The sequence below is a fragment of the Phoca vitulina genome, unplaced genomic scaffold (genome assembly GCF_004348235.1).
Source record: "Phoca vitulina isolate PV1807 unplaced genomic scaffold, GSC_HSeal_1.0 scaffold15, whole genome shotgun sequence".
In the NCBI taxonomy this organism is placed as follows: domain Eukaryota; kingdom Metazoa; phylum Chordata; class Mammalia; order Carnivora; family Phocidae; genus Phoca; species Phoca vitulina.
In genome coordinates, this window is record NW_022589718.1 from 13089081 (window position 1) to 13116487 (window position 27407).

The 27407-nt window shown below is 36.8% G+C and overlaps 2 protein-coding genes across 4 annotated transcripts in view; one reads left to right on the top strand and one right to left on the bottom strand.

Moving 5' to 3' along the window:
• Window positions 1-27407, top strand: part of GTF2E2 (general transcription factor IIE subunit 2) — a 66517-nt gene that overhangs the window by 11649 nt on the left and 27461 nt on the right. Inside the window, exons 3-5 of the mRNA XM_032413468.1 lie at window positions 16878-16969; window positions 20293-20400; window positions 21980-22162. Of these exons, the coding sequence (XP_032269359.1) occupies window positions 16878-16969; window positions 20293-20400; window positions 21980-22162 (383 nt within the window). The remainder of the gene's footprint in view (window positions 1-16877; window positions 16970-20292; window positions 20401-21979; window positions 22163-27407) is intronic.
• On the bottom strand, window positions 3047-13603 carry SMIM18 (small integral membrane protein 18). Of its 3 annotated transcripts, none has more exons than XM_032413469.1 (3): window positions 12890-13603; window positions 4553-4631; window positions 3047-4154 (listed from the first exon to the last, which is right to left on the bottom strand). In XM_032413469.1, exons 1-3 carry the CDS (start codon window positions 13023-13025, stop codon window positions 3821-3823), a joined length of 549 nt encoding a protein of 182 aa, XP_032269360.1. In that variant the 5' UTR covers window positions 13026-13603; the 3' UTR covers window positions 3047-3820. The 3 variants fall into 3 exon arrangements, with proteins under 3 accessions (XP_032269360.1, XP_032269362.1, XP_032269361.1); XM_032413471.1 differs by having other exon boundaries at window positions 4572-4631; window positions 12890-12920; XM_032413470.1 differs by lacking the exon at window positions 4553-4631.

Consider the following 27407-nt stretch of genomic DNA (forward strand, 5'->3'; position numbering starts at 1 on the left):
CTTATTAGCACATATATTAAGTTGATTTTGTCTCATTCCAGTGAAAGTTACATTGAATTAATTCATAGTACACTGTTTTAAACATTAGCACAGACCCACTCTTAGACCTAGTCTCTTTGATCTGCTTAAGACTGTCTTTGCTCTTGCTAAATAACAAGGTTCAACCAAGTAATCGAAGATCTGATTGGCTTTATGAAATGATTTATGAATCAGGCAGCATCCCATCTAGCAAGTAGAGAGGCATTCCAAGGAATTGTACAAAATGGAAGATTTTTATAGAAGGAGTGTGGAGGCAGGAAAGTTACTAGCAGAAGAAAAGGACTGTTCTAGGCTAGCCCCTTTCTAGTGGGAAAAGCCAGGGGTCTTATGCAGATGACCTCATTCCTCTTCCTTTGGGGGATGGAGAAGGGTCCATATGGCATACTCATTGGCATTGATTGAAGAATTCCTGACAGACCAGTTAAGACTACATTTCTGAGGGAGTTTGAAACTGTGGTTAGATTATGTATTAAGTGCCGGTTTTGGAACTTGGTCAAAGTGACACTAATTTGGGTCTGTGGGTTTCTTTTCTTTTCTTTTTTTTAAAGATTTTATTTATTTATTTGACAGAGAGAGACACAGTGAGAGAGGGAACACAAGCAGGGGGAGTGGGAGAGGGAGAAGCAGGCTTCCCGCTGGGCAGTGAGACCCGCATGCGGTACTCGATCCCAGGACCCTGGGACCATGACCTGAGCCGAAGGCAGATGCTTAACGACTAAGCCATCCAGGCGCCCCTCTTTTTTTTTTTTTTAAACAGTACAAAATCTCAGTGGCTTAAAAACAACAAAGATTTGTTGTTTCTCTTTCATACCACATGTTTATCATGTGTTGGCAAGGGTCTTAGCTTCTTAGAGTCACTCAAAGGACCCAGGCTGATAGAGTAGCTGATATTTCAGATGTTGTTGGTCTCAGTGCCAGAGGGAGAAAGAACTCTGGAATATCTTGCCTGGCAGTTAAAATCCTCTTGCGTGGCGGTGAGACATCACTTTCTCTCACAACTCATTGTCTAGAGCTAGTCACAGGGCTGTACCCAGACACAAGGGGTTCCAAGCTGGGTGTAAACACTGAAGATAACCATACCCCCCTAGATTGGGTCACTATCAGTGGATTGTCTGATTAAGTGCTTAAAAGGTTTCCTGGCTTAACTTCTTTATGTCTACTCTCTGTATAGCAGTCAGTGATTTTTCTAATGTGTCACTGTTTTTAGGCTGATCATTGTTGCTTTTCAGATGAAGCCCATCTTTTCCTGCTGTCTGCATGCCCTACCTGATCTAGTCTCCATTACCTTTTATACCCATATCTCATTGTTTTTCTTATACTTTGTCCTAGTGATACTGTCCTGTAGCTCGTTTAACATGCTTTACTCCCTTTTGCCTCTTGACCTTTGCCCACATTATGTCCTCTTCCTGGAATGTTCTTTCTTAGCTCCTTCCCTCTTTCCTTTGGCCAACTCCTATTCCTCGTTTAGGTTGCAGCTTAAAAGTCATATTATTTCTACTTTCCTATTTGAATTCAGTGCTTAGCCTTTGATTCCCATAGCACTCATTATTTCTGACAAAGCTATTGTGTGTCATTGTAATTGCATGATTACTTGTTTGCCATTGTAACCTAATCTCTCACACATAGAGGCACCCAATACATGTTTGTTGAATGGTTAAATAAATTACAGCATAAGGTAGGGAAAAGTTAGTTGTGTCCGTTATCAAAAAATTTAGTAATTAAACGATATGTATGCTTCCCATTTATGGCAAGGACTCCAGAGCTTACCGTTTATGAAAATGTGGTTTTAACAGTGCTCAGAATATCTCCTGGTTACCAAAGTATTTTGTATACCAGGTTTCACAAGTCCTTTGAAAGTTGGTTACAAAAAGTGTTTATTTCTAATGTTAGAAAGAAAAAACATTTTCTAATGTTAGAAAGAAAAAACAGTGATTCCAAACTGACAGAGTTCTCTAAATTGAAAATGACAGATATGTATTTTTCTTTTTAAGATTTATTTATCTGAGAGAGAGAGAAAGAGAGGGAGAGCTGGGGGAGGGGCAGAGGGAGAGAATCTTTCAAGCAGACTCCCCACTGAGACCGCGTGGGGTCCATCCCACAACCCATGAGATCATGACCTGGGCAGAAACTGAAGAGTTGGATGCCCCACCGACTGAGCCACCCATGTGCCCCTAGATGTGTATTTTTCATTTCATATATTAAATATTTTCTATTGTGCCTTAATTTTCAGTAGCTTTTTTTTTAAGAGGCAACAAATACATCTTTATTCAAAATACATCTGTCTGTTCTTCAGATAATACCATATTAAACTTTCTGCAATCCATGATTTATTGATAACACAGCTGTGAGTAATGGCAGAGGACCGGTTGAAGCATGGTCTCAGTTTCTCCTCGTATTAAACCAGACAGTGAGAAGACTTTGTACTTGGACTTTTTCTGAACTGTGACTGACATTCCCTCACCTACAGTGAATAAAAAAGAGGCAGAGAGCCATGAGAGACTATGGACTCTGAGGAACAAACTGAGGGTTCTAGAGGGGAAGGGAGTAGGGGGATGGGTTAGCCTGGTGATGGGTATTAAAGAGGGCACGTATTAAGGGGAGCACTGGGTGTTACACGCAAACAATGAATCATGGAACACTACATCAAAAAACTAATGATGTAATGTATGGTGATTAACATAACAAAATAAGACTTAAAAAAAAAGTAGCTTCTTAATAAAGTTGATATATTTAAAGGCTGTTATTTCCATTTTTTGTTGTTATTTTGAGTAATGTTTTTAGAAATCTCTTTGTATCTTGAGTTTTTTTCTTTTGAACTGATTTCTCAGGGTAGATTTCCAGGAATGATATTTCTGGTTAAGGGCAGTTGTGGTGGTTAAGAGCATGCTTAGGTTTGCTCATGGGTGGTAGCAAAATAGCATTAGGGTTATAAAATATAATATCTGTACAACCCTTGTAATTCCAAGAAATAAAACTGCAGTATTTCTTAACAGGTGTTATGTGTTCCTGTCTTCCGCCTTTTTTTTTTTTTTTTTAGGTAGTCTTTTCAGCATTGTGTGTCTTAGCCCTTGACAATATGAATATGAGCAGCAAAATGAAAGAAAAAGCTCAGGAAATACAATTAAGGGGGTATACTAGTAAGTTTTAGTTTGAAAATAGCCTGGCCCTTCTTACACCATGTGTTTCTTATTAAACAGTTTTATGAAAATTTTATGCAAGTATACTTGTGATCTTTCTATTTTGAGACTTTTTTTCCACACTAATCCCTACATAAAACTTAAGTCTTGAAAAAATTTAAGTTGTTCTCAGTAACCTAGAATATACTTCTTTTTAATAAGTAGGGATTTTATGTATGAGTGGAATTATTTACTTTGGATTTAGGTAAGCATTTTAAATAGCATTTTTATTACCAAAACACACGGAGGGTAGTTTATTTGTTAGTCCACATCGTTCGTTTAGGTCAGAGTTATTTGATCTTGCTTATGTTTTCTGGCTTACTTTTTGTTGCTTAATATTGAAATCTAGGAATCTTTTATCCAGTTTTTGAATTGTCATTTTAAGTAGATTGGTAACTTATTCACATTTGTGAAGTTTTACTGTACATTTAATGAAAGGGATACACACACAAAAAGTGCATATTTGACTTGTTTTTCCCTTCTTTTAGAAATCTTTTAATCATTCAGAGTCAATTTTCATAGTAACAGTTGGCCTCAGAAAATTCTCCTTTTTTCTCAGTAGTTGAAGGCTGTTTTCAGAGATTTTGTTCATTTTAGGTAGAGTGCTAGACCACTTCAATTTCACGTTTTCTGATGTTGTCCATCATGCTTCTAAGAGGGTTAGGTTCACTTTTCACGTCTTTCACAGTTTTGTTTTTTACACAGCAGCAACAGTCAAGCACTTCATACAGGAAAGCCAACACCACTAAAGATGCCACTGTAAATATAAATAAAAGCAGAATGACAAAGCAGGCAGTGTTCCAGTTATCATGAAAAGGGTAAATTTTTTGAACTTGAAAACCAAGGTACTGATAAACAGATGTAGTGGTTTCATTCCAGAGGCTGGAGCTCAGGGAGGCCATTCTTAGGGATTCTACTTCTTGTATTGTTCTTTTGAATCTGTAAAAAGGTAAAAAGTGAATATATGTAATCAAATTCTAAAGATTTGTCAATTCAAGTTTTAGTACTAATATTAATAAATTTTTATAGGTAACATGAGTCATCTTATTTTCTGCCAGAATTAATGCCCAAATTATATTTTTGAATTTTTTCTGTATTTTATGGCCGTGTATTCTATAAACTGTACTATATGTTTTTTATGTGTATCATTTCCTAGACAAGTGTATATGTTTAAGATTTCTATACAGAAGTTAACTGCTAGTAGAAGTGGAAAAAGAGAAGCTGAATTGGTTTAAAATTTGACTAAAGCAGTGGTCAGTGATCTGTTAACTACAAAAAATTTTAGTGTTTTAAGATGGTGGTCTTCAGACTGCCTCCCGGAAAGCTTTTCTCATTACCTTTGTGGATCCTTCTCACCTTGTTGGCTCAGTGTATTTCTGTCTATTTCCAGTCCTTTAAACTTCGAGGACAGGTGACCTGAATCAGGAAATAGTGGCTGAGTGAAAAATGTTAAAGAAAATCTAAATAACGACAATTTTCAGAATAAGGATAATAAAATTTTAGGTTCAAGTTGCCTATGAAGATACCTTAATCTTAGGATTTCTTTCTGTTATGTATATGATAGTATTAACTGTTTCATATAGCTGAATGATCTATGGACATGAATATTTTATTTATTTATTTATTTAAAGATTTTATTTATTTGACAGAGAGAGACACAGAGAGAGAAGGAGCACAAGCAGGGGGAGAGGGAGAGGGAGAAGCAGACTTCCTGCGGAGCAGGGAGCCTGATGCGGGGCTTGATCCCAGGACCCTGGGATCATGACCTGAGCCAAAGGCAGACACTTAACGACTGAGCCACCCAGGCGCCCCTGGACATGAATATTTTAAACAATCAGCATCCCAGGTGTATTGATTATTAAATTATTATTCCATTTCACAAAATTAACCAGTGAATTAAAGTTTTAGTATTCTTGCATTAAGTTTTGCTCTTGTTGACCTGATACTTGTTAGACCTTAAATGGGACCATAAGGATTGAAGAATTTATTACCTTGATCTTTCAGAAGTATCCTTTAAACTTATTTTAAGAAATTATAGAATGCTTTTATACTAAGAAAATTTTGGAAATAAGAAAAAATTCTGCTTCATTAATTCAATGACTGTTGTCAGTTTGCTTTATTTTATTCAAGAAATGACTTAGTTTGCATGATTTTTCTTTACTACATAGTTTAAGTAGATTTTCATTCATTCTTGTAAACAAATGTTTATTGATTACCTACTGTGTACCAAATAGTTTTCTAAATGCTGGAGATACTTGTGTGTGTGAGTATGTTTTAATTAAAGGAAACTTCAAGGTAGTTGAAGAGTATGAGTATAATGAGGGGCACCTGAGTGGCTCAGTCAGTTGGGCATCCGACTCTTGGTTTTGAGTGGGGAGACTGAGCCCCATGTGGAGACCCGCACTGGGCGGGGAGTGTGCTTGAGGTTCTTTCCCTCTCTCTCTCCCTCTGATCCTCTGCCTGCTCGCACACGCATACTCTTGCTCTCTCTAGAATAAATCTTTACCAAAAAAAAAAAAAAGTGGGGCGTCTGGGTGGCATAGTTGGTTAAGCGTCTGACTCTTGGTTTTGGCTCAGGCTGTGATCTCAGGGTTGTGAGATCAAGCCCCGCATTGGGCTCGGTGCTCAGCATGCAGAGTCTGCTTAGGATTCTCTCTCCCTCTCCTTCTGCTCCTCTAGCTCGTGCACTCTCCCCCCACCCCCGACTTCTAAAGTAAATAAATAAATCTTTACAGTGTATGTTAATTAAATTCAATTTAAATTAAAAATTAAAAAAACCCCAAAAAACATTGAGATGAGAAGGCCTGAATGGAAGCCAAATCAAACCATTACAAGTAAATAAATAAAAGAAGTAAATACATCTTTTTTTTTTTAAGATTTTATTTATTTATTTGAGAGAGAGCACAAACTGGAGGAGAGGCAGGGGGAGAGAGACAAGCAGGCTCCCCTTGAGCAGGGAGCCCAATGCGGGGCTCGATCCCAGGACCCTGGGACCATGACCCGAGCCAAAGGTAGACGCCTAACTGACTGAGCCACCCAGTCGCCCCGTAAATAAATAAATCTTTAAAAAAGAAGAGTATGATGAACCCCTGTATGCTCACAATATAGCTACAATTATCAATTCGTCTATACCCATTTGCTTCCACCCGTAGATTATTTTGAAGCAAATTGTAGACATCATCACTTCATCTAGACATATTCAGCATATATCTCTTAAAAGGTGAGGATTCTGTTTTTAAACATAACCACATTATCATTTTCACACCAAAAAAGATGAAAAAGTGACTTAAAAAACCCAGAGCCATAACAATATAATTCCTTCAATTTCTTTGTTTTCTTTAGAAATCTAATTTTAAAACTTTGACATTGGGGCGCCTGGGTGGCTCAGTTGGTTAAGTGACTGCCTTCGGCTCAGGTCATGATCCTGGAGTCCCAGGATCAAGTCCCGCATCGGGTTCCCTGCTCAGCAGGGAGTCTCCTTCTCCCTCTGACCCTCCCCCCTCTCATGCTCTCTCTCTATCTCATTCTCTCTCAAATAAATAAATAAAATCTTTAAAAAAAAAAAAAAACTTTGACATTGATAAGTTAATATTTTCTAAGGTTTTTGTTTTCTATGTTTTTATTTATTTTTAAGTAAACTCTATGCCCAACATGGGGCTTGAACTCACAATCCTGAGATCAGCGGTCACATGCTGTACTGACTTAGCCACCCAGGCACTCCAAAGGTTTTTGTTTTCTATCTTAAATCATATTTGCTTGGCAAGTAACTTTACCTCTCTGGATGGACTTGGTTTCTTCTTTTGTGTATTTTGAAGGTTAAATTGATGATCTGAGGCCAGAAGTAAAGGCTTAAATTCATTTGTTCTTTTTGGATTTAAGAATCCTTCAGTTTCATGGTTTGTGGTGATCCTTCATCTTGAAATGAGGGACAAGAGACTAATGGACAGTAATTGAATCAATTGCCTTTATTAGTTCTGGTACTTAACAAAAATATATTGTCTGGAACACTGGTATGTGAGGAACTTCCCAGTGTATTACAGTATTTTCAAACTGTCTGGGGGACCCAGCCTTTTAGTGTTACCGTCTTTTATCCCTTAAGTTTTTTCCTTCTTAGCACATTCTTATAGAAAATGGAGCTGTGGGCGCCCGGGTGGCTCAGTCGTTAAGTGTCTGCCTTCAGGGTCCTGGAATCGAGTCCCACATCGGGCTCCCTGCTCAGCGGGAAGCCTGCTTCTCCCTCTCCCACTCCCCCTGCTTGTGTTCCTGCTCTCGCTATCTCTCTCTCTGTGTCAAATAAATAAGTAAAGTCTTTAAAAAAAAGAAAGAAAATGGAGCTGCTAGGTTGCACACCTCCAGGGAACACCATTCATATTGTATTGTAGGGTGCCATTCACACAGAATACGCTATAAGTGGTGCACCTTGGAGTCTAATGTGAATATCCCGATAGGCCACTCCTCCAACTTCTGCAGTGTCGCTGCTTCTGATTCTAATCACCGTGCACACATATAGTTAAGTAGCCCATAGAAACTGACTCAAATGGGGGCGCCTGGGTGGCTCAGTCGTTAAGCGTCTGCCTTCGGCTCAGGTCATGATCCCAGGGTCCTGGGATCGAGCCCCGCATCGGGCTCCCTCCTCGGCGGGAAGCCTGCTTCTCTCTCTCCCACTTACCCTGCTTGTGTTCTCTCTCTGGCTGTCTCTCCCTGTCAAATAAATAAATAAAATCTTTAAAAAAAAAAAAAAAAAAGAAACTGACTCAAATGGAGAGAACGTTAGTCCTTTTTGACCTAGCCTAGAGTAGTGACAGGTATGTACACACATACAAATGCCTAAAAAATGTTTAGCTTTGGAACTCCTTTAAAATATTTAGTATAACTACAATGTGATATTCCTGGGAGGGGTAGCACACATTGTTAGTTATTTTTACTTCAGTGTGAATGAGTTTCAGGTCCTTTTGAAAAACAGAGCATATAGAAGAGGAGAGGAAGAATAGTTCTTGAGGAAAGAGAGAACAGTACCATTTATTGTATGGGTAGATAAAGAACAGGGGAAGAATCACTGGAGGGTCTACCTAATAATTTTACCTGGGCTAACCTAGGACCTCTCCAGCACTGATGCAAATATTCCTTAGACTTTCTGTTAAGGCCTTTCAGGTTGATTCCTTTGTTTTGTTTTATTAAGTAATCTCTACACCCAATATGGGGCTTGAACTCGCAAGCCTGAGATCAAGAATCACATGCTCTTTTGACTGAGCCAGCCAGGCGCCCCAGGTTGATTCCTTTTTAAAATCTGGGAATTTCTTTACACATTATGTCCCTTAAATTAGTTTAATGTAGCGGTGTCTGGGTGGCTGAGTGGGTTGAGCATCTGACTCTTGGGTTTGGCTCAGGTCATGATTCCTGGTTGTGAGATTGAGCCCTGGGTGGAGCTCTGCGCTCAGTGGGAAGTCTGCTTGGGATTCCCTCTCTCTCTCAAATAAATAAATCTTAAAAAAATTAGTTTAATGTACCTTATTAATTAACTTAATGTTAAGATGTCATTTCATTATTGATTTCAGAAACTTTATAGTAATTTTTTATATTATAATAATTTTTATTTTTATTATTTTTAAAAGATTTTATTTTAATTGACAGAACACGAGAGAGGGAACATAAGCAGGGGGAGTGGGAGAGGGAGAAGCAAGCTTCCCACCAAGCAGGGAGCCCTATGCGGGGCTCGATCCCCAGGACCCTGGGATCATGACCTGAGCCGAAGGCAGACGCTTAATGACTGAGCCACCCAGGTGCCCTAAATTTCTATTTCAAAATGAAATTTTAGAATTACTGGAAAGTTGGTTTAAGGAACTTTATACTCTATTTATTTTTGAGGTACAAGTGAACTGCTTAAAATTTTAACTTTATATTCTATTTCTTTTTTTTTTTAAAGATTTTATTTATTTATTTGAGAGAGAGAGAATGAGAGAGAGCACATGAGAGGGGGGAGGGTCAGAGGGAGAAGCAGACTCCCTGCCGAGCAGGGAGCCCGATGCGGGACTTGATCCAGGGACTCCAGGATCATGACCTGAGCCGAAGGCAGTTGCTTAACCAACTGAGCCACCCAGGCGCCCCTATATTCTATTTCTTAAAGAAGATTTATTTGTGAGAGAGCACGTGCATGCAAGCATCAGATATGGGAGGTAGAGAGGGAGAGGGAGAAAGAATCCCAAGCAGACTCCCCACCGACCACGGAGCCAACTTGGGGCTCGATCCCATGACCCAGAGATCACCACCTGAGCTGAAACCAGGAGTTGATGGTCAACCCACTGAGCCACCTAGGTGTCCCAATATTCTATTTATATTTGAGGTACAAGTGAACTGTTTAAAAGTTTTTCAAGGAGTGCCTGGGTGGCTTGGCAGGGGGGCCTGCTTCTCCCTCTCCCCCTCCCCCTGCTTGTGTTCCCTCTCTGTCTCTCTGTCAAATAAATAAAATCTTTAAAAATAAAAGAAAACAATTTTTTCAAGCCCTCTTGTGCACCACCCCCCCCCCCAAAATGGAGGGAGGGAAGGGAAGGGAGAAGGTGGGGCAGGCAGGCAGACACAAACTAAATTCAGTTATTTGAAGTTAACTTGTACCCATCAATGACCTATTCTTCTGGTTAAAATTAATATATCCATACAATTGATTATTGTGTGTGAATGAGGTAACTGTGGTGATACTGAAGGATTTTTAGGATCTGTTAAGTGAAAAGACCAAGATGCAGGACAGTATGTATAGGAAAGGGGGAAATAATACGCATTTTTATTTGCTTGTATCTGCACAAAAGTTTTGGAAGGAGTTACATAAGAAATTAATAACATGATTACTTGTGTGGTTGGTTGGAGAGTAGAGCTGGGATATAGGGATCTGTGTGAGATTTCTCAAGGTATATATTGTTACATTTTAGTTTTTGAACCATTTGAATATAGTACTTATCTAAAACCCAAACTAATATATTTTATTTATTTTTTTTAAAGATTTTATTTATTTATTTGACAGAGAGAGAGATAGTGGGAGTAGGAACCAGGGGGAGTGGGAGAGGGAGAAGCAGGCCTCCCGCCGGGCAGGGAGCCCGATGCGGGGCTCGATCCCAGGACCCTGAGATCATGACCCGAGCCGAAGGCAGACGCCCAATGACTGAGCCACCCAGGCGCCCCCCAAACTAATATATTTTAAAAGTATTTCTTGCCTTTGGTTTTATATCTATTGTGTTACATTGTGTTATATGTCAATTTGTGTTTTATATCTATTTGATACATTTACTGAGTTTTCTGGGTTACTTCTAAAAAATTAAAACTAGAATCTTTAAACACTGTCATTTTGATTAGAAGTGTCTAAGCAGTTTAAGGAAGAGTACACACATGTCGTAAATGATGACAGTTTATGTTGTAAATGATGACAGTTTGCCTCTTATGTATTGATAACTGATGAGCAACTCAAAACATTCAATCTTTAGTTAGCTGCTGGGCATATCTGAAAAAAGTAAAATATGGAGTCATTTTGTACCTTAAATTTAGTGTGGTTTATTCTTTTTACATACAGCAGAGCTCTAGCAATTTTTTGTGCTAAATTTAGGGTAAAATCTGAAACTTACTTTAATGGAGTAGATATAATTAGACATGCAAAAAGATGGTATTATTAGGATTTTCTCATATTCTAAGACTATTTTTGAAATTAAAATATAAATTTACAAAAAAATATATAAATTTACATCAAATACCTGCTATATACATGCTCTATGAAAAATAAGACTAAATGGTAAAAATCGTTTGTGTACCTTTTTTTTGGATCCCCACCTCTTTAAAATTTCATTACAGAAATGGGGAGCGTTAAAGTAAATACCATATTTTTTTTTAAGTTTATTTTTGGTATATTCTCTTCACCTATTTTTCCTCCCATTTCAGAAGGCCCTAGTGAAATATTTATGGGGATAGGACTTCAAACTGTTCTGGAACCTTGAATTGTCAGATCAGAATAAGATTACGCTTTTGCTCTAATGGTAAAAGCCCTTGAGTTGAATTCTCTAGTGTCTTTAAACATACAACTTTGAAATATGATCAATTAATCATATTGGCTTTTAAACATAGAGCAGCTCACCCAGCCCTGGAACTCTCTGAGATAGGCCATGCGTCTAGTCAGTTTGGTGAAAGAGCAGTAAACCTACATCTGTGTTAACCGTAAATATATCACCAGTAAAATGTAGGCTGATTATAGTGCTAATAATGGGGGTAGTAGGGCTTTTTCTGTTTACAGTTTACCTGAAATTTCAGTTACAAGTTAACTGTTTAATCAGACAAGGTTGTTTTTATTTATCTGAGACTTTTTTTTGGCTCCCATACTTTGTACAGCAAGCAGGAATATTTTCTAGGTAATTAACCCCATTGTTCTGAACCTCGAGAGATCTAATATCTTCTTACAGCAACCTTTAGGCTTTGTAAGAGATGCTTTACTCATGCTGGCTGAATGCTGAATAAGAAAGAGAAGGAATAAAAATTATGAAAATAGTCTTTTAAAATTTAAATAGATTTATTAGCAAAGAAAAGGGCAGAAGTTGGATCTTTAGGTCAGTATGTGTGGATAATATCCTGGAACTCTGGCATCTACTAAATAATGATATTTACATGCTCCACCATTATAAAATTAGAAATTTGGTCAGCAGTTGATACTAATTTTTAGTAGACATGAATAGTTACTCTGAGCCATGAAAGAAATCTTATTACCTACGTTGAAAGGTACCATACCTTCCTCCCTTAACCAGTTCTTCTTAAAACATATTTTTATTTTAAACTGTAGTTTATCACAAAGACTTGCTCTCTGTTTATTTTGAGGCATCAGTTGAAGAATAATTTCAGCATTATATTGAAATATGGTTATGAATATTTTTGTGGCATATAAAAAATGAAAGGGTATTTAAGAAGGTTATCATTTAATAATAGAATGACTTGTGTATTACAGTAATATAGATTTTAAAATTTAACCATAAGGAATTATTTTAGTTAAAATCTTAAGAAAGTTTGAAGCTCTACAAATGATCTCTTTGGCTATAGTATAATGCAGCCTATTTAATGATATCTTTGTGGTCTTCTAATTTTTATGTAAAAATCACATTCGTTACAATTTCTTGGCATTCTCTGCATCTACACTCAAAGTCAAATAAACAGTTTTGAACTATTTTCTCATATTTGTTAAAATATAACAAACTTTCCCGTAAGTAGCTGCTTTTTACCAGCCAATATAATTTGCACATATAATTAGAAAGCTTTAGTCCAGGATTCGCTTTTAGTCTAGATTTTTCTTTAAGAAAAATCCTTTGTTAAGGCAGACCAAACTGCTGAAATGAAATAGCTCAGAAAAAATAAATTAGCAAGTAACCACTTAACATTAAATGCTTATGGTTTACTCTAAGGTCTGGATATAGATCAGGTTCATAGAAAATCTCATGAATTTTCCATAAGGCACAGATGGTAAGGGTGCTTATCAAATAGCACAAGGCAGTCTTCACATTTTCATAATAAAATCCTACCAAGCAGTGAAATGAATACATTGCTTTTTTTGGTCTTTTGTAGGAACAAAGCTTTCTGCTTGGTTTTTATGGTAAAATATTTTTATATTAGATCATAAGGATATGTATTACTAAATGAAAGAGATCATATAAACCTACCTCTTGTCTGAAGGCTGCTGTTGAAGCGATGGTATCGTCTGTTTGTAATGCAGTCCAGTGCACATCCAAGATGGAGCTGTGCTTCTATTGGTTGAACCACAATGCAGCTGACAGTTTCCTCTTCGTTCATTTGCATTAAGTCCTGCCACCCTTAAGTGTAAATCATTCATAAACTTGAATAGAGCTGTTTGGGATATCAACTGTCACCTTTTTCTTGTCTTATTTTTTTGTCCTTAAGCTAAATTTCTGCAAAGGAATTTGAGTTAGTAACAAAGTGATGATTCCTTAGTGTTTAACCATAAAATTTCGGATCCTTCAGTGAGTATTTCACTGCTAGGGCTGAAAGGTAATGTCGAGAGAGGTAGTAACCTAGGAAACAAACAGTCCAGGTTTACCAGCTTGATATTTCCTCCAGGAAGTGGGCATAAAATCTCATAAATGATATTTTCTTTCCATACTTGTGTTATATGTAAATCTTGTCCTCTGGAAGTGATTATTTCCATGTGGTGGTTTGATTTAGGAGAAATTCTAAGGGAAAAGAAAGATTTTCAGCTCTGCTCGTTGGGAGAGGGTTAGTTTCGGTAGTTATACCACCGACATTAAAAAGCAGTCTTTGAAATTTAAATGGTAAAAAAGGAATAAAAGGCACAGCATAGGGAATATAGTTAATGATATTCTGATAGTGTTGTATGGTGACAGCAGCTGTACTTGTGCTGAGCACAGCATAATCTATAGAGAAGTTGAGTGACTATGTTGTACACCTGAAACAATGTAACATTGTCAACTGTACTAAAAATGTTTTTTTAATTTCTTCCAAAATTTATTTATTTATTTTAGAGCACAAGTGGGAGGGACAGAGGGAGAGGGAGAGATGATGTCAGGTAGACTCCACATGGAGCCTGAGGCAGAGCTCGATCCCTGATCCTGAGATCATGACCTGAGCTGAAACCAAGAATCAGCACTCAACCGACTTTGCCACTCAGGCAACCCTCAAAAAAATTGTTAAAAAATGGCAAAAGAATCCTCAACTGAATATTTGAAGATAGAATATTTTTATTTATGGCGTATTATTTAGAGTTGTGTGTGGTCCAAGCATAACAGAATCAAGGTTTTAAATTATGGAGTGGCTATTACAGCAACAGCAGACTGAGTAAATGCTTGCTGTGCAGACTTTATTTTATAGTTTACATTATTTTTTTTTTTTAGATTTTATTTATTAAAGGGAGATAGTGCGGGTGGTGGGGCGGGGGGAAGAATCTGAAACCGACTCCACACTGAGCGCAGAGCCCAGTGCGGGGCTCGATCCCACGACCCCAAGATCATGACTTGAGCCAAAATTAAGAGTCAGACACTCACCTGATTGAGCCATCCAGGTGCCACCACATTATTTTTTAAAATTACAGATAAGTTAGCATATTAGTTTCTAGGACTGTAAAGAGGTACATAGAAATACTCTATCTTCATTCATTCAGCTAATATTTACTATTTACTTTGCCTGGCATTGAGCTAAATGTTCAAGACTACATGATACACAAAACTGCATGTAGTTCATGATTGAGCATTTATCTACATAAATGTGTTATATGTAAATCTTGTCCTCTGGAAGTGATTATTTCCATGTGGTGGTTTGATTTAGGAGAAATTCTAAGGGAAAAGAAAGATTTTCAGCTCTGCTCGTTGGGAGAGGGTTAGTTTCGGTAGTTATACCACCGACATTAAAAAGCAGTCTTTGAAATTTAAATGGTAAAAAAGGAATAAAAGGCACAGCATAGGGAATATAGTTAATGATATTCTGATAGTGTTGTATGGTGACAGCAGCTGTACTTGTGCTGAGCACAGCATAATCTATCCTTAACATAGTGTCGTCTGCTTTTCATAGTGTTCCCAGTTAGTTTATGTAGGATAAACTTAATATTTTACTAAAGTTAAACAAGAAAACATATCTGCATTTATGAATTTTTATACTCTGACAAAATAATAGCCAGTTTCAGATGGAATAGTCTGTATTAAAGACTAGTTAATGATTCTTATACAAGGCAGTATCACAGTGTTTACAACTGAATTTGAATCTGTATTCTTCTGCATAGTGCTCTTACTTTTCTTATGTTTAAAAGGGGACAATGAGGGGCGCCTGGCTCAGTTGGTTAAGCATCTGCCTTGGGCTCGGGTCATGGTCCCAGGATCCTGGGATTGAGTCCCACATGGGGCTCCCTGCTCAGTGGGGAGTCTGCTTCTCCCTCTCCCTCTGTTCCTCTCCCCTGCTTGGGCTCTCTCTCTCTCTGGCAAATAAATAAATCTTAAAAAAAAAAAAATCTCCTTTAAAAAAAAAAAATAAAAGGGGACAATGATACCTCCTAAATAGGATTTTTCGGAGGGATTAAATGAGAAAATCAAATATTTAGCATGGTACGTGGTAAATAATAAGTATTCAGTAAATGTTACTTTTATTGTTAAAGTGTCCTGAACACCTTGGGAAAATGAACCATGTAGGTAGTATTTCATAATTGAAATAATGAATATGAAAGCATACCTGTAAGGCATCCATAATATTACTTTTGGAAACATAGTAGGCTATAATGTGCCAATTAAGTTGTTGTCAAAATTAAAGCAGTGATTTTTAAAGGAAAATTACATATCAAATCTCATTTTAGTCTCAAAAAAGCATATTTAGTAAAGTCTTTTCATAAATTGATCTCAAAGAAGTATTATGTTGCCATCTAAAAGCTATTCTTTTGGATCTCTGACAATTGTTACATTTGACTTGTTCTAATGCATTCTTTTTTTAAAATTATTATTACCAAGCTGGTGCCAGAGATACCCCCCCCTCCCTTTTTATTTAACCTCTTCCTTTGTGGATCAGCAGCCACAAGGGAACTTAATATATCTGAGTTGATGGTTTGTTAATAGAATGTGTACTTACGACTAATGGAATGCACTTGTGATTCCTGGTAGCATTAGGATTTCTGCCTATAAAATGCAACAAAATGATACAAGTTCTGAAACAAATTGTCTTCTATACAGTTTGCTCCTTGTTTCATACTATCATCCTTTTTTAAGCATCCATGTTTATGCAGTTTCAGTGGCTATGAATTTTTTCCTTTTTTTAAATAATTTTTTCCCTAATTAATCTCTAAAGTTTAATTAGTTATGGTATCATTTCTTTTAATTCCCATTAGTTCCCATTTGTTTTAAGTTGAGAGGCCAGAAATTGATGTAATAGGTGATAAATGGAACTTTTTATCCCTTGGAAGTAATTGACTCATTTCTCATGGTTTTGAGTCTGTTAGAAAAGCTCTATGGATCAGTTTGAGATTTGTATTGTCCTCTTGTTTAAAAAGCCATGCTTCTAATCTTGGGGATAAATCTAATCATAATTGAAGGAACAGTGAGACAAAGGTACTTACAGAAGAAATGTATTTCACTTTTTTTTTTTTAAGTGCACTCCAACCTACTCACAACCCTGAGATCGAGTTGGATGCTTCAACGACTGAGACACCCAGGTGCCCCCAGAAGAAATGTATTTTATTTTATTTTATTTTTTTATTTTTATTTTTTTAAAGATTTTATTTATTTGTTTGACAGAGACACAGTGAGAGAGGGAACACAAGCAGGGGGAGTGGGAGAGAGAGAAGCAGGCTTCCCGTGGAGCAGGGAGCCCGATGTGGGGCTCGATCCCAGGACTCTGGGATCATGACCTGAGCCGAAGGCAGACGCTTAACGACTGAGCCACCCAGGCGCCCCAGAAGAAATGTATTTTAATGCTTTTGAATTTATTAATACTTTGTTCCTATCCTTGGTGGGAAAATTGATAAGTTTATTATATACTCAAAGATTTGAATTTTCACCAAAGTTTTACATGGTAGAATTCACTAGATGGAAAAATGCAAAACAACTATTTTACTAGAGTTCAAATTCATCTTAGTTGCTTAAAAGTCGTAATCAAATCTATATGACAATGTTATAGTTGTTTTTTGAACCTCATTTTCAGATCATAGCAATGGATCATTTAACTTGAAAGCTCTATCAGGAAGCTCTGGATACAAGTTTGGTGTTCTTGCCAAGATTGTGAATTACATGAAGGTAAGTACTTTTCTCAAATAACACACATTCTATGTAAGTTTTTGGCAGAGGAAGAGGATTGGGGTTTCAGAAGTAAATTTGTATATATATGTCAAAATTTATCAAATTGTATGTTTCATTATGTGCAATCTGTTGTATCCCTATTACATCTCAATAAAACTAAAAATATATAATGCTTCAGGCCTTTTACATTATATCGAATTAGCACTGCAGTGAGTCACCTAAGTATATTTAATTTACATTAATTCAAGTATACAGTTTAAGCCCACCATTTCACTTAAAATTATGCCCAGGCAATAGGTATATTCACTTCTTAATTACTCAATACTTGCTGGCAAAACCAGTAGAAGGAAGTGAATGATTTGCAGGTTGTTACTTCCACTGATGTGAAAAGTAAAAACTACATAGTTGAGACATATGGTGGTGATGGTTTTTCTGCATCTTTGGAGGAAAAACTAGAGAATTACTGAGGGTCTTAGGAAAATATTGACTCACAAAAGACTTAGAATTTAAGATTTGATGGAAGATTTACTGTTTTTTGAAGTAAGTGTTGAAGTTTTGATTATGGCATTTTGGCTTTACCAAAGACTCTGAATCTTATTAAAGTGAAATTTCATTTATTGCTAAATGGCTAAATGATTTCAGATTTGCCCCCTTCCTCCGCCAAACTCATTCCTGTTTAGTTACTAGTTGTATCTCTTGAAAAAAGAGTGCTGTATTTGTTATTTCAAATTTCAGCTATGGATTGCTTAAAATGTAAATCAAGTTTTTATGTTAGGGCTTTTGTAATTTAAGAGACTTAATGTCTGGCTGTGTCTGAAATCTGTAGTTTGTATTTGATTTGTAGTAGAAATCTGTTAGTTTGTAATTTCCCATTATCAAATAATACATTTTGACACATGTTTCCTATTCATTCATTCCATCCACTCATTCCCCCATGTGGTAAACGATTATTAAAACCTACTGTATGCTATTTATAGCACTATTGGTGGGACTACTCAGAAAAAAAAGTATGCCCTCGTGGCTGTTAGTCTGTTGAGAGAGATTGACATTCAAATGTCATGTTTTTGCTACTCTGCTGGTACAGTCTTCACTAATCTAGATGATCTTTACTTTTACAACTTTCTTTAGGACTATGATCTTCAAGTTTTGTGCTCAGTTATTTCCTGAAACAATTTTGAGAAATTGTGTATCTCTTTGCACGTACTTAAATTGACAATTAGTTTTTCAGCAAAAGTTTAAATAGGATGGAATTTCTGACATATCGTAACATTTCAACAAAATACCTCTTTTACATTTATCTAAGGGGATCTAAATCCCATTATTAATTAAAAATATAAAAACTGCTCCTGGGTGGCACAGTTGGTTGGACAACCAACTCTTGGTTTTGGCTTAGGTCGTGATCTCAGGGGCGTGAGATCGAGCCCCACATTGGGCTTTGTGCTCAGCTCGGAGTCTGCTCAAGACTCTCTCCCTGGGTCACCTGGGTGGCTCATTTGGTTAAGTGTCTGCGTTTGGCTCAGGTTATGATCCCAGGGTCCTGGGATCAAGCCCCATGTCAGGCTCCCTGCTCAGTGGGGAGTCTGCCTCTCGCTCTCCCTCTGCCGCTCCCCCTGCTTGTGTTCTCTCTCTCTCAAATAAATAATCTTAAAAAAAAAAGTCTCTCCCTCTCCCTCTCCCCCCCACGTGTGTGCATTCACTCTCTAGAACAAATAAATATTTTATTTTTATTTTTTAAAGATTTTATTTATTTATTCAACAGAGAGAGCAGGAACACAAGCAGGGGGAGTGGGAGAGGGAGAAGCAGGCTCCCCACTGAGCAGGGAGCCCGATGCGGGGCTCGATCCCAGGACCCTGGGATCGTGACCTGAGCCGAAGGCAGATGCTTAACGACTGAGCCACCCAGGCGCCCCTAAATAAATCTTTAAAAAAATCATAAAAACAAACATATGGTTGGCAATTTTAATTATTTTCCTTTTGAACTTACAAGTCTGTTCTGGTACTCCCACTGCATTTTAGCTTTATGTTATGTAATTTTGTGCTTGAAAATATATATGTTTTTAAAGATTTTATTTATTTGAGAGAGAGAGCATAAGGGGGTGGGAGGGGCAGAGGGAGATCAGGACCCTGAGATCATGACCTAAGCGGAAGGCAGCCACTTAACTGAGCCAGCCAGGCGCCCCTATGCTTGAAAATGTTTTAATCATCATCAAACTTTTTTGCCACACAATATATATATGTTAGAAATGTTTTTCTCGTGACCATAAGGTTCTAAGTACTATCATAATTATTATTTTATTTTTAAAGATTTTTATTTATTTATTTGACAGAGAGAGACATGGTGAGAGAGGGAACACAAGCAGGGGGAGTGGGAGAGGGAGAAGCAGGCTTCCGGCGGAGTAGGGAGCCCGACACAGGGCTCGATCCCAGGACCCTGAGATCATGACCTGAGCCGAAGGCAGAAGCTTAACGACTGAGCCACCCAGGCACCCCTATCACAATTATTATTATTATTAGCACACAGTTCATTAGAATAACTCATGTATATTAAAATTTTGATAAAATTCAGTTTATGTATAATAATTACTCAACAGAGGTCCATTTTTATTCATTTTTTAAAAAAGGTTTATTTATTTTAGAGAAAGAATGCACGAGCCAGGGGGAGGGGCAGAGGTAGAGAATCTTGAAGGAGACTCCCTGCTGAGCACAGAGCCCCACATGGGGCTGATCCCACACCCATGAGATAATGACCTAAGCTGCAACCAGGAGTTGAACACTTAACTGACTGCACCACTGAGGCGCCCCTCTATGATTTTTTTTTTAAAGATTTATTTATTTATTTTAGAGAGAAGAGTGCGTGAGCAGGGGGGAGGGGCAGACAGAGGGAGAGAGAATCTCAAACCAACTCCTGCTGAGTGCAGAGCCTGACGTGGGGCTTGATCTCAACCGGAACTGCAGTCAAGAGTTGGAAGCTTAACTGACTGAGCCACCCAGGCACCTTTCTATGATTTCTTTGTGTCATTTTCCTGTTAGGCTTTTGGGTCATTTTCCTGTTAGGCTTTGGGGGCTGTTAAAATATTAGGAAGATTAGCTCCTTGTGATATGAGGTGAAAATATTTTTTCTCAGTTTATCATTTGATTTTATAGAGCTATGAGTTTGAACCTGGTTCTGATTCTGTAGTCCATTCTCTTCATCACTATAATTGTATTGCCTCAAATAATACATGTTCTACATTCCTGAAAGATTCACTTACTTGTATCTATTATTTAATGCATCTAGCATTTTAAAACTGTCTCTTAATAACAATTTCTTCCCTCAATAGACACGGCATCAGCGGGGAGATACACATCCTCTCACTTTAGAAGAAATTTTGGATGAAACACAACATTTAGATATAGGACTCAAGCAGAAACAATGGCTAATGACTGAGGTAAGAATAGCCTTAAAATGGAGTTAAAAAAAATTAGTTGGTTACCATGAAATATTTGCTATAACTAAGGTTTTTAATATACTGAAATCTGTTATTTTTACTTTTTCTTAAAATAACTGGTATAGGGTCTTTGTTTTTGTTTTTAACATACATATTTTTTGAGGTGGTTTGATTTGTTGGTTTTCTTAACTTACGTATCTATTTAAAATGTTAAAGACTTTTAGCATAAAAATTATAAAGAAATCAGTCATTGTACCAGTTCCATTTAAGTTTTTACAGAATAACTGATACTTTTTTAATTGCTAAATTTAGAATTGTATTGTTTTTACATATGTTTTAGAACATTTAAACCATGAGGTAGTGTAGGGATAGTGAGATATTTGTTATGCTCATATTAGTATTATGACTTGATGGTGATGTTACTGCCTCTGACAGATTACTTGGAAAACGAATCCTTACATTGTGTATGTGTGCACATCATTGTAGGAAAAGAAACCCCACAATAATCACTGACCCTGCTAATTTGGAAATGAACAGCATTTTTTAAAATTCACACATTTCCATCTTTTCTATTTAAGTATGAAATGACAACTAAGAATACTTTCTGGGACCAGTGTTGTAGTCTAAAATCAAATGTAAAATTCCTAAAATGTAATTCAATAATGTATTTTACTGAGCAAAATATTGTTCTTGATTTTTGTAATATAAAATCAACAATTAGTAACATTATAGCTCATCGTATTAGTGATATACAAATAGTTATAATCCACATTTAAATTCTGTTGCTTTACCTAATCTTCAAATTTCATAGACTACCAACATTAATTAAAAATTATTTTTATTACTATTCTGTTCTCCCTCCTTTCTTCTATGTTTCTTCTCTTTCTCCTTTCCAGGGTCAGGCTGGCAGCTGCAGAAGAAAATAAATAGGGTAGCTCTTCCTTGAAGAGCTTTCCTTCTGGTAGTAGCTGTACAGCAGAACTGACTAGGAATATAATTATATTCAGTAATTCCTGCATTCCTACTCAGTTTCATTCTCAAGCTGCCACTATAGGTAAATTTCTTATATGCAGTAGTCTGGTGCTTTTCAGTTCCTTCCACACCTGTAGGTGCCATTTGATACCAGGTGGGGCAGACTGTTGGTATATCATCCCAGGGTTATGTTTCACACATAATGCCAATATATGATAAACTATACTTTGAGGGTGGGATAGGCGATACCTAGTTCACTTTGTCTATTAATGTTAATTGGCATTTATTCTTTTTTATCTTTTATTTTCAAAAGAATATGGGTACAGTTTCTTCAGATCAGTTGTGATAAAATGGTTTTTCTCATCTAAGGAATTAATGTAATAATAAAAAGTTTCTTTTATAAAAAGTGAGCAACATGCTGATCTCTACCTATTGGTTTTTTTTATCCTGGATGTCCAGTATTTTAGATTTGCTAGTTGATATTCACAAGATACTTTTAATTTACAATTGTATTGGGTATCGATATTTTTAAAATAATTACTGTAATTTAAGAATGGGTACATGGGGTTTCCTTTTGTTAATATATCACATTGTGTCACTGTTACAGGCATTAGTCAATAATCCCAAAATTGAAGTAATAGATGGGAAGTATGCCTTCAAGCCCAAATACAACTTGAAAGATAAGAAAGCCCTACTTAGGCTGTTAGATAAGCATGACCAGCGAGGCTTAGGAGGAATTCTTTTAGAAGACATAGAGGAAGGACTCCCCAATTCCCAGAAAGCTGTCAAGGTAACCTCACTTTTCTTTCTATGCCTTAGTATAATTTGAATTAATAATGTCTGGTTTTAAGAAAACAGCAAGTGTTTTTAAATTTTTATTTTTAAAGTTTACATTATATATACTTGGGGTTGCGGTGAGCCAGTTGAAGATTTGAAATTTGGGTCCTGTGCTACAGAGCAGGACAGAGCGCAGCCATTTTTGTGTAACTTTGACAGCTCCCTTTTGTGGTGTTTTTGGGTATGAGTGCGTCTTCAGAATATTTCTGGAAAGTTTTTCTCAAAGACACTTTAGTCTTTTTCTCAGAAGTTACGTTTGTATACAAGAGCTGCTTCAACAATGCTCGTAGACACTGCTAACCTAAGGAACCAGAGGTATTAAACACGAAAGCATTGACTAATAACCTGGCTGTTTTAATTCCTAAAAAGCTATCAGTGAAAGCCATACAGATTACATTTCCAGTTTAAAGTTGGAACTCAGTTGGAAAGGCTGCTAGTCTCTGTTCTTCACAGTTGCTAATGATTGATGCTAATTGTTGATGGTTCATTTGTCTTGCTACCTCTGGAGTAAAACTTGCTCCTTTCTCTCCTGTACTTCTTGGTCATTAAGTGACACGTGTTATCCTATAAGTCATTGAGGCTCTGTTTGTTTTTTTCAGTTTTGTTTTGTCTTGTTTTGATCTATTGTCAAGTTCATGGACTTTTCTTCTTTACCTCTAATTTGTTATAAATTCCCATTGGTGAATTTTTTATTTTAGAGATAGTATTTTTCAGTTCTAGGCTTTTCATTCTTTTTTTATGTTTTCTGTTTCTTTGCTGAGATTTTTTTTTTTTCATCCATTATAAGCCTGTTTTCCAGTACACTCTAGAGTATAATTTCTTGCAACTGCTTTAAAATCCTCTTTTTCTGATTTAACAGTTGGGTCATCTTGGGGCTGGTCTGCACTTTGTTTCTCGATTATGGGTCATGTTTTCCTGTTTCTTTGTATGTCTAATAAATTTCTGTTGAGTCTTAAATTTTGTGAATTATATGTGTAATAAAGACTCAAGATTCTGTTATATTCCTCCAGAGTGTTTTTGTTGGTTTTTGTGTATAAATGGGCAGTTACCTTGGCTAGACTCAGACTCTAAACTTTGTCTTCTTTGCAGCGGGTGGCATATAATACATCTTTTTTATTCTTTGAACTCTTTTGAAAATATCCAGAGTTTATAGTAAGTTTTCTGTAAAAAACAAAACAAAACAAAAAAAACTTACCTTAGGAGGGACGTGTCTATTACCCGAAGCAGAACCCTTTTCAGGTTTGAAATAGGATTTATTTTTAAGGTATGTATTGAATGAGCTACTCCTCAGGGTTGTTTTTTTAGTTAAAAATTTTTTTAAAAATTGTAGTAAAAACTATCACATAAGGTAAAAGTTTGACATACTAAGCATGTCTAAGTACAGTTCATTAGTGTTAAGTATATTCACATTGTTCAAGAGATAATCTGGAACTTTCACATTTTGTAAATCCACTAAACAGCTTTCCTTATCCCACTTCTCCAGTCCCTAGCAAGCAACATTCTACTTCCTGTGATTTTGACTACTCTAAGTAACTCAAATAAGTAGAATTATATACATTCTTGTCTTGTGATTGGCCTATTTCACTTAGCACAGTATCCTCAAGGTTCCTCCATGTTGCAGCATTTATCAGCATTTCCTTCCTTTTTAAGGCTGATAATACTGCATTGACCAGTTTGTTTATTTGTTTGGTTTCTCCCATTTTTTAGCTGTTGGGAATAATGCTGCTATTAACATATTTTTAAAAAAATCTCTCTTCAAGACACTGCTTTCAGTTCTTCTTTTCTTTAATTTTTAAAAAGATTATTTTATTTTATTTAGAGAGAGAGTGCACACAAGTAGGGGAAGGGAGAGGAACAAGTAGAGTTCATGCTGAGTGTGGAGCCTGATGCGGGGCCAGATCTCATGACCCTGAGATCTTGACTGCAGTTGAAATCAAGAGTCAGATGCTTAACTGACTGAGCCACCCAGGTGCCTCTCTGTTTTCCATTCTTTAGGGTATGTAACCAGAAGTAGATTTGCTGGATAATATGGTAATTCTGTTTTTAATATTTTGAGGAACCACCATACTGTTTTCCATAGCAGCTTTACCATATATATATATATATGTGTGTGTGTGTGTGTGTATATGTCTTTTTTTTTTTTAAGATTTTATTTATTTATTTGACAGAGACACAGCCAGAGAGAAGGAACACGGGGAGAGTGGGAAAGGGAGAGGCAGGCCTCCTGCGGAGCAGGGAGCCCAATTGCGGGGCTCGATCCCAGGATCCTGGGATCATGACCTGAGCCGAAGGCAGACGCTTAACGACTGAGCCACCCAGGCGCCCCCCCCTCCTTTTTTTTTTTTTAAGATTTTATTTATTTGACACAGAGGGAACACAAGCAGGGGGCGTGGGAGAGGGAGAAGCAGGCTTCCCGCTGAGCAGGGAGCCCAACATAGGACTCAGTCCAAGGACCCCAGGATCATGATCTGAGCTGAAAGCAGATGCTTAACGACTGAGCCACCCAGGCACCCCTACCATTTTATATTCTTGCCAGTAGTGCACAGATGTTCAGATTTCTTCATGTCCTTGCCAACACTTATTTTCTGGGTTTTTGTTTTCGTTTTTTTTTAATAGTAGCCATTCTAATGGATATGAGGTTTTATCTCATTGTAGTTTTGATTTAATAATTAGTGATATTGAGGCTATTTTTTTCATGTGCTTATTGCCTATTTGTATATATTCTTTGGAGAAATGTCTGTCAGATCTTTTGCCTATTTTTGAATTGAGTTGTTTTACTTGTCCTTGAGTCATAGGAGTTCTCTATGTGTTATGGATATTAATCACTTATTAGATACTTGATTTGCAAGTATTCTCTCCCATTCTGTGAGCTGCCTTTCTACTCTATTGATACTGTCTTTTCATGTACAAAATGCTAATACTTTTGTGTAGTCATATTTGTCTTTTATTTTGTTGCCTTTGGTGGCATTTCCAGGAAATGACTGCTAAATCCAAGATTAGAAGCTTTTTGCCCTAAGTTTTCTTCTAAGAGTTTTGTAGTTTTAGATCTTACATTTAGGTCTCTAATCCATTTCAAGTTAATTTTCACATATGGTGTTCAGTAAGGGTCAAGTTTCATTCTTTTGCATGTGGATATCCAGTTTCCTGGCACTTTTTGTTGAAAAGATTGTCGTTTCTCCATTGAATGTCCTGGCATCCTTGTCAAAAGTCGTTTGACCATACATGTGATGATTTATTTCTGGGCTCTCTCTTTCACAGTCTTTATGCCAGTACTACATTTTCAATTACTGTGGATTTGTAGGAAGTTTTGAAATTAAGAAGTAAATCCTCCAGCTTTGTTCTTCCTTTTCAAGATTGTTTTGGTTATTTGAAGTCCCTTGAGATTCCATATGAATTTTAAGATGGGTTTTTCTATTTCTGCAAAAAACATCATTGGGATTTTGATAGGGATTGCATTGAATCTGTAGATCACTTTGGATAGTTATCTACATATTAATCTGTAAACCTGGGATGTGTTTACATTTATGTTGTCTGGTTTCTTTCAGCAGTATTTTAATTTATTTTTAAAGATTTTATTTACTTGAGAAAGAGCACGAGCAGGGGGAGGGGCAGAGGAAGAGGGAGAAGCAGACTCCCTGCTGAGCAGGGAGCCCAACTTTTGGGGCTCCATCTCAGGACCCCAGCATCATGACCTGAGCTGAAGGGAGGCACTTAACCGACTGAGCCACCCAGGTGCCCCCTCTCAGCAGTGTTTTATAGTTTTCATGGTGCCAGTCCTTCACCTCTTTAAGTTAATTCCTAAGTATTTTATTCTTTTTGATGCTTGTGTGAATGGAATTGTTTTTGTAATTTCCGTTCAGATTGTTCATTGTTAGTATATAGAAATGCAACTGATTTTTGTGTGTTGACTTTGTATCCTGCTATTTTGATGAATTCTTTTATTCTAACAGTTTGTTTTGAAACATATAACATTATATTTTGGGTGTATAACATAATGGTTCAGTATTTGTATATATTGTGAAATGATCACCATAGTAAGTCTGATTAACATCGTCACAATACATAGCACCAAATTTTTTTTAGTGATGAGAACTTTTTAAGATTTATTCTCTCGGGGCACCTGGGTGGCTCAGTTGGTTAAACGACTGCCTTCGGCTCAGGTCATGATCCTGGAATCCCAGGATCGAGTCCCGCATCGGGCTCCCTGCTCGGCAGGGAGTTTGCTTCTCCCTCTGACCCTTCCCCCTCTCGTGTTCTCTCTCTCATTCTCTCTCTCTCTCTCAAATAAATAAATAAAATCTTAAAAAAAAATTTATTCTCTCAACAGCTTTTAAATATGCAATACAGTATTAACTGTAGTTACCATGCTGTACATTACATCCCCATGACTTACTTTATAACTTGATAGTGTGTACCTTTTGACTACTTCATGCATTTTCCCCATCCCACACCTGCTGTGTCTGGCAACCACCAAGGCTTTGTTTTTTCTTTTTCTTAGATTCTGCATAAAGGTGAGATAATACAAATTTGTCTTTCTCTGTCTCACTTATTTCACTTAGCATAATGCCCTCAAGGTCTATCCATTTTATTACACATGGCAAGATTTCTTCTTTTATGGCTAGGTAATATTCCATTTATGTGTGTGTATCATATTTTCTTCACTTGATCTTAGCCAAAAGGCCGAGAAGCGATTCATATTTTCTTTATCCGATTATCCATCAATGGACACTTAGGTTTTTATATCTTGGTTATTGTGAATAATGCTGTGTACAAGGGGGTGCATATATCTTTTTAAGTTAGTGTTTTTTGTTTCTTTGGATAAGTACCAGAACTGGATTACTGGAGCATACAGTTGTTCTATTTTTAATATTTTGAGGAGCCCCTATATTTTCCATTGGTTGCACCAGTTTACATTCCCACCAACAGTACCTGAGATTTCCCTTTTCTCCAACAATTATATCTTATCTTTTTAATAATGGCTATCCTGACACGTGTGAGATGATCCATCATTGTGGTTTTGCATTTCCCCGATCAGGAGGTTGAGCATGTTGGTGGCCATGTGTAGGCCTTCCTCTTTGGAAACATGTCTGTTGAGATCCTCTACCAATTTTTAAATTAGATTGTTTTTTGATATTAAGTTCCATGAGTTCCTTATATATTTGAGATATTAACCCCTAATCAGATATGATTTTTCTTTT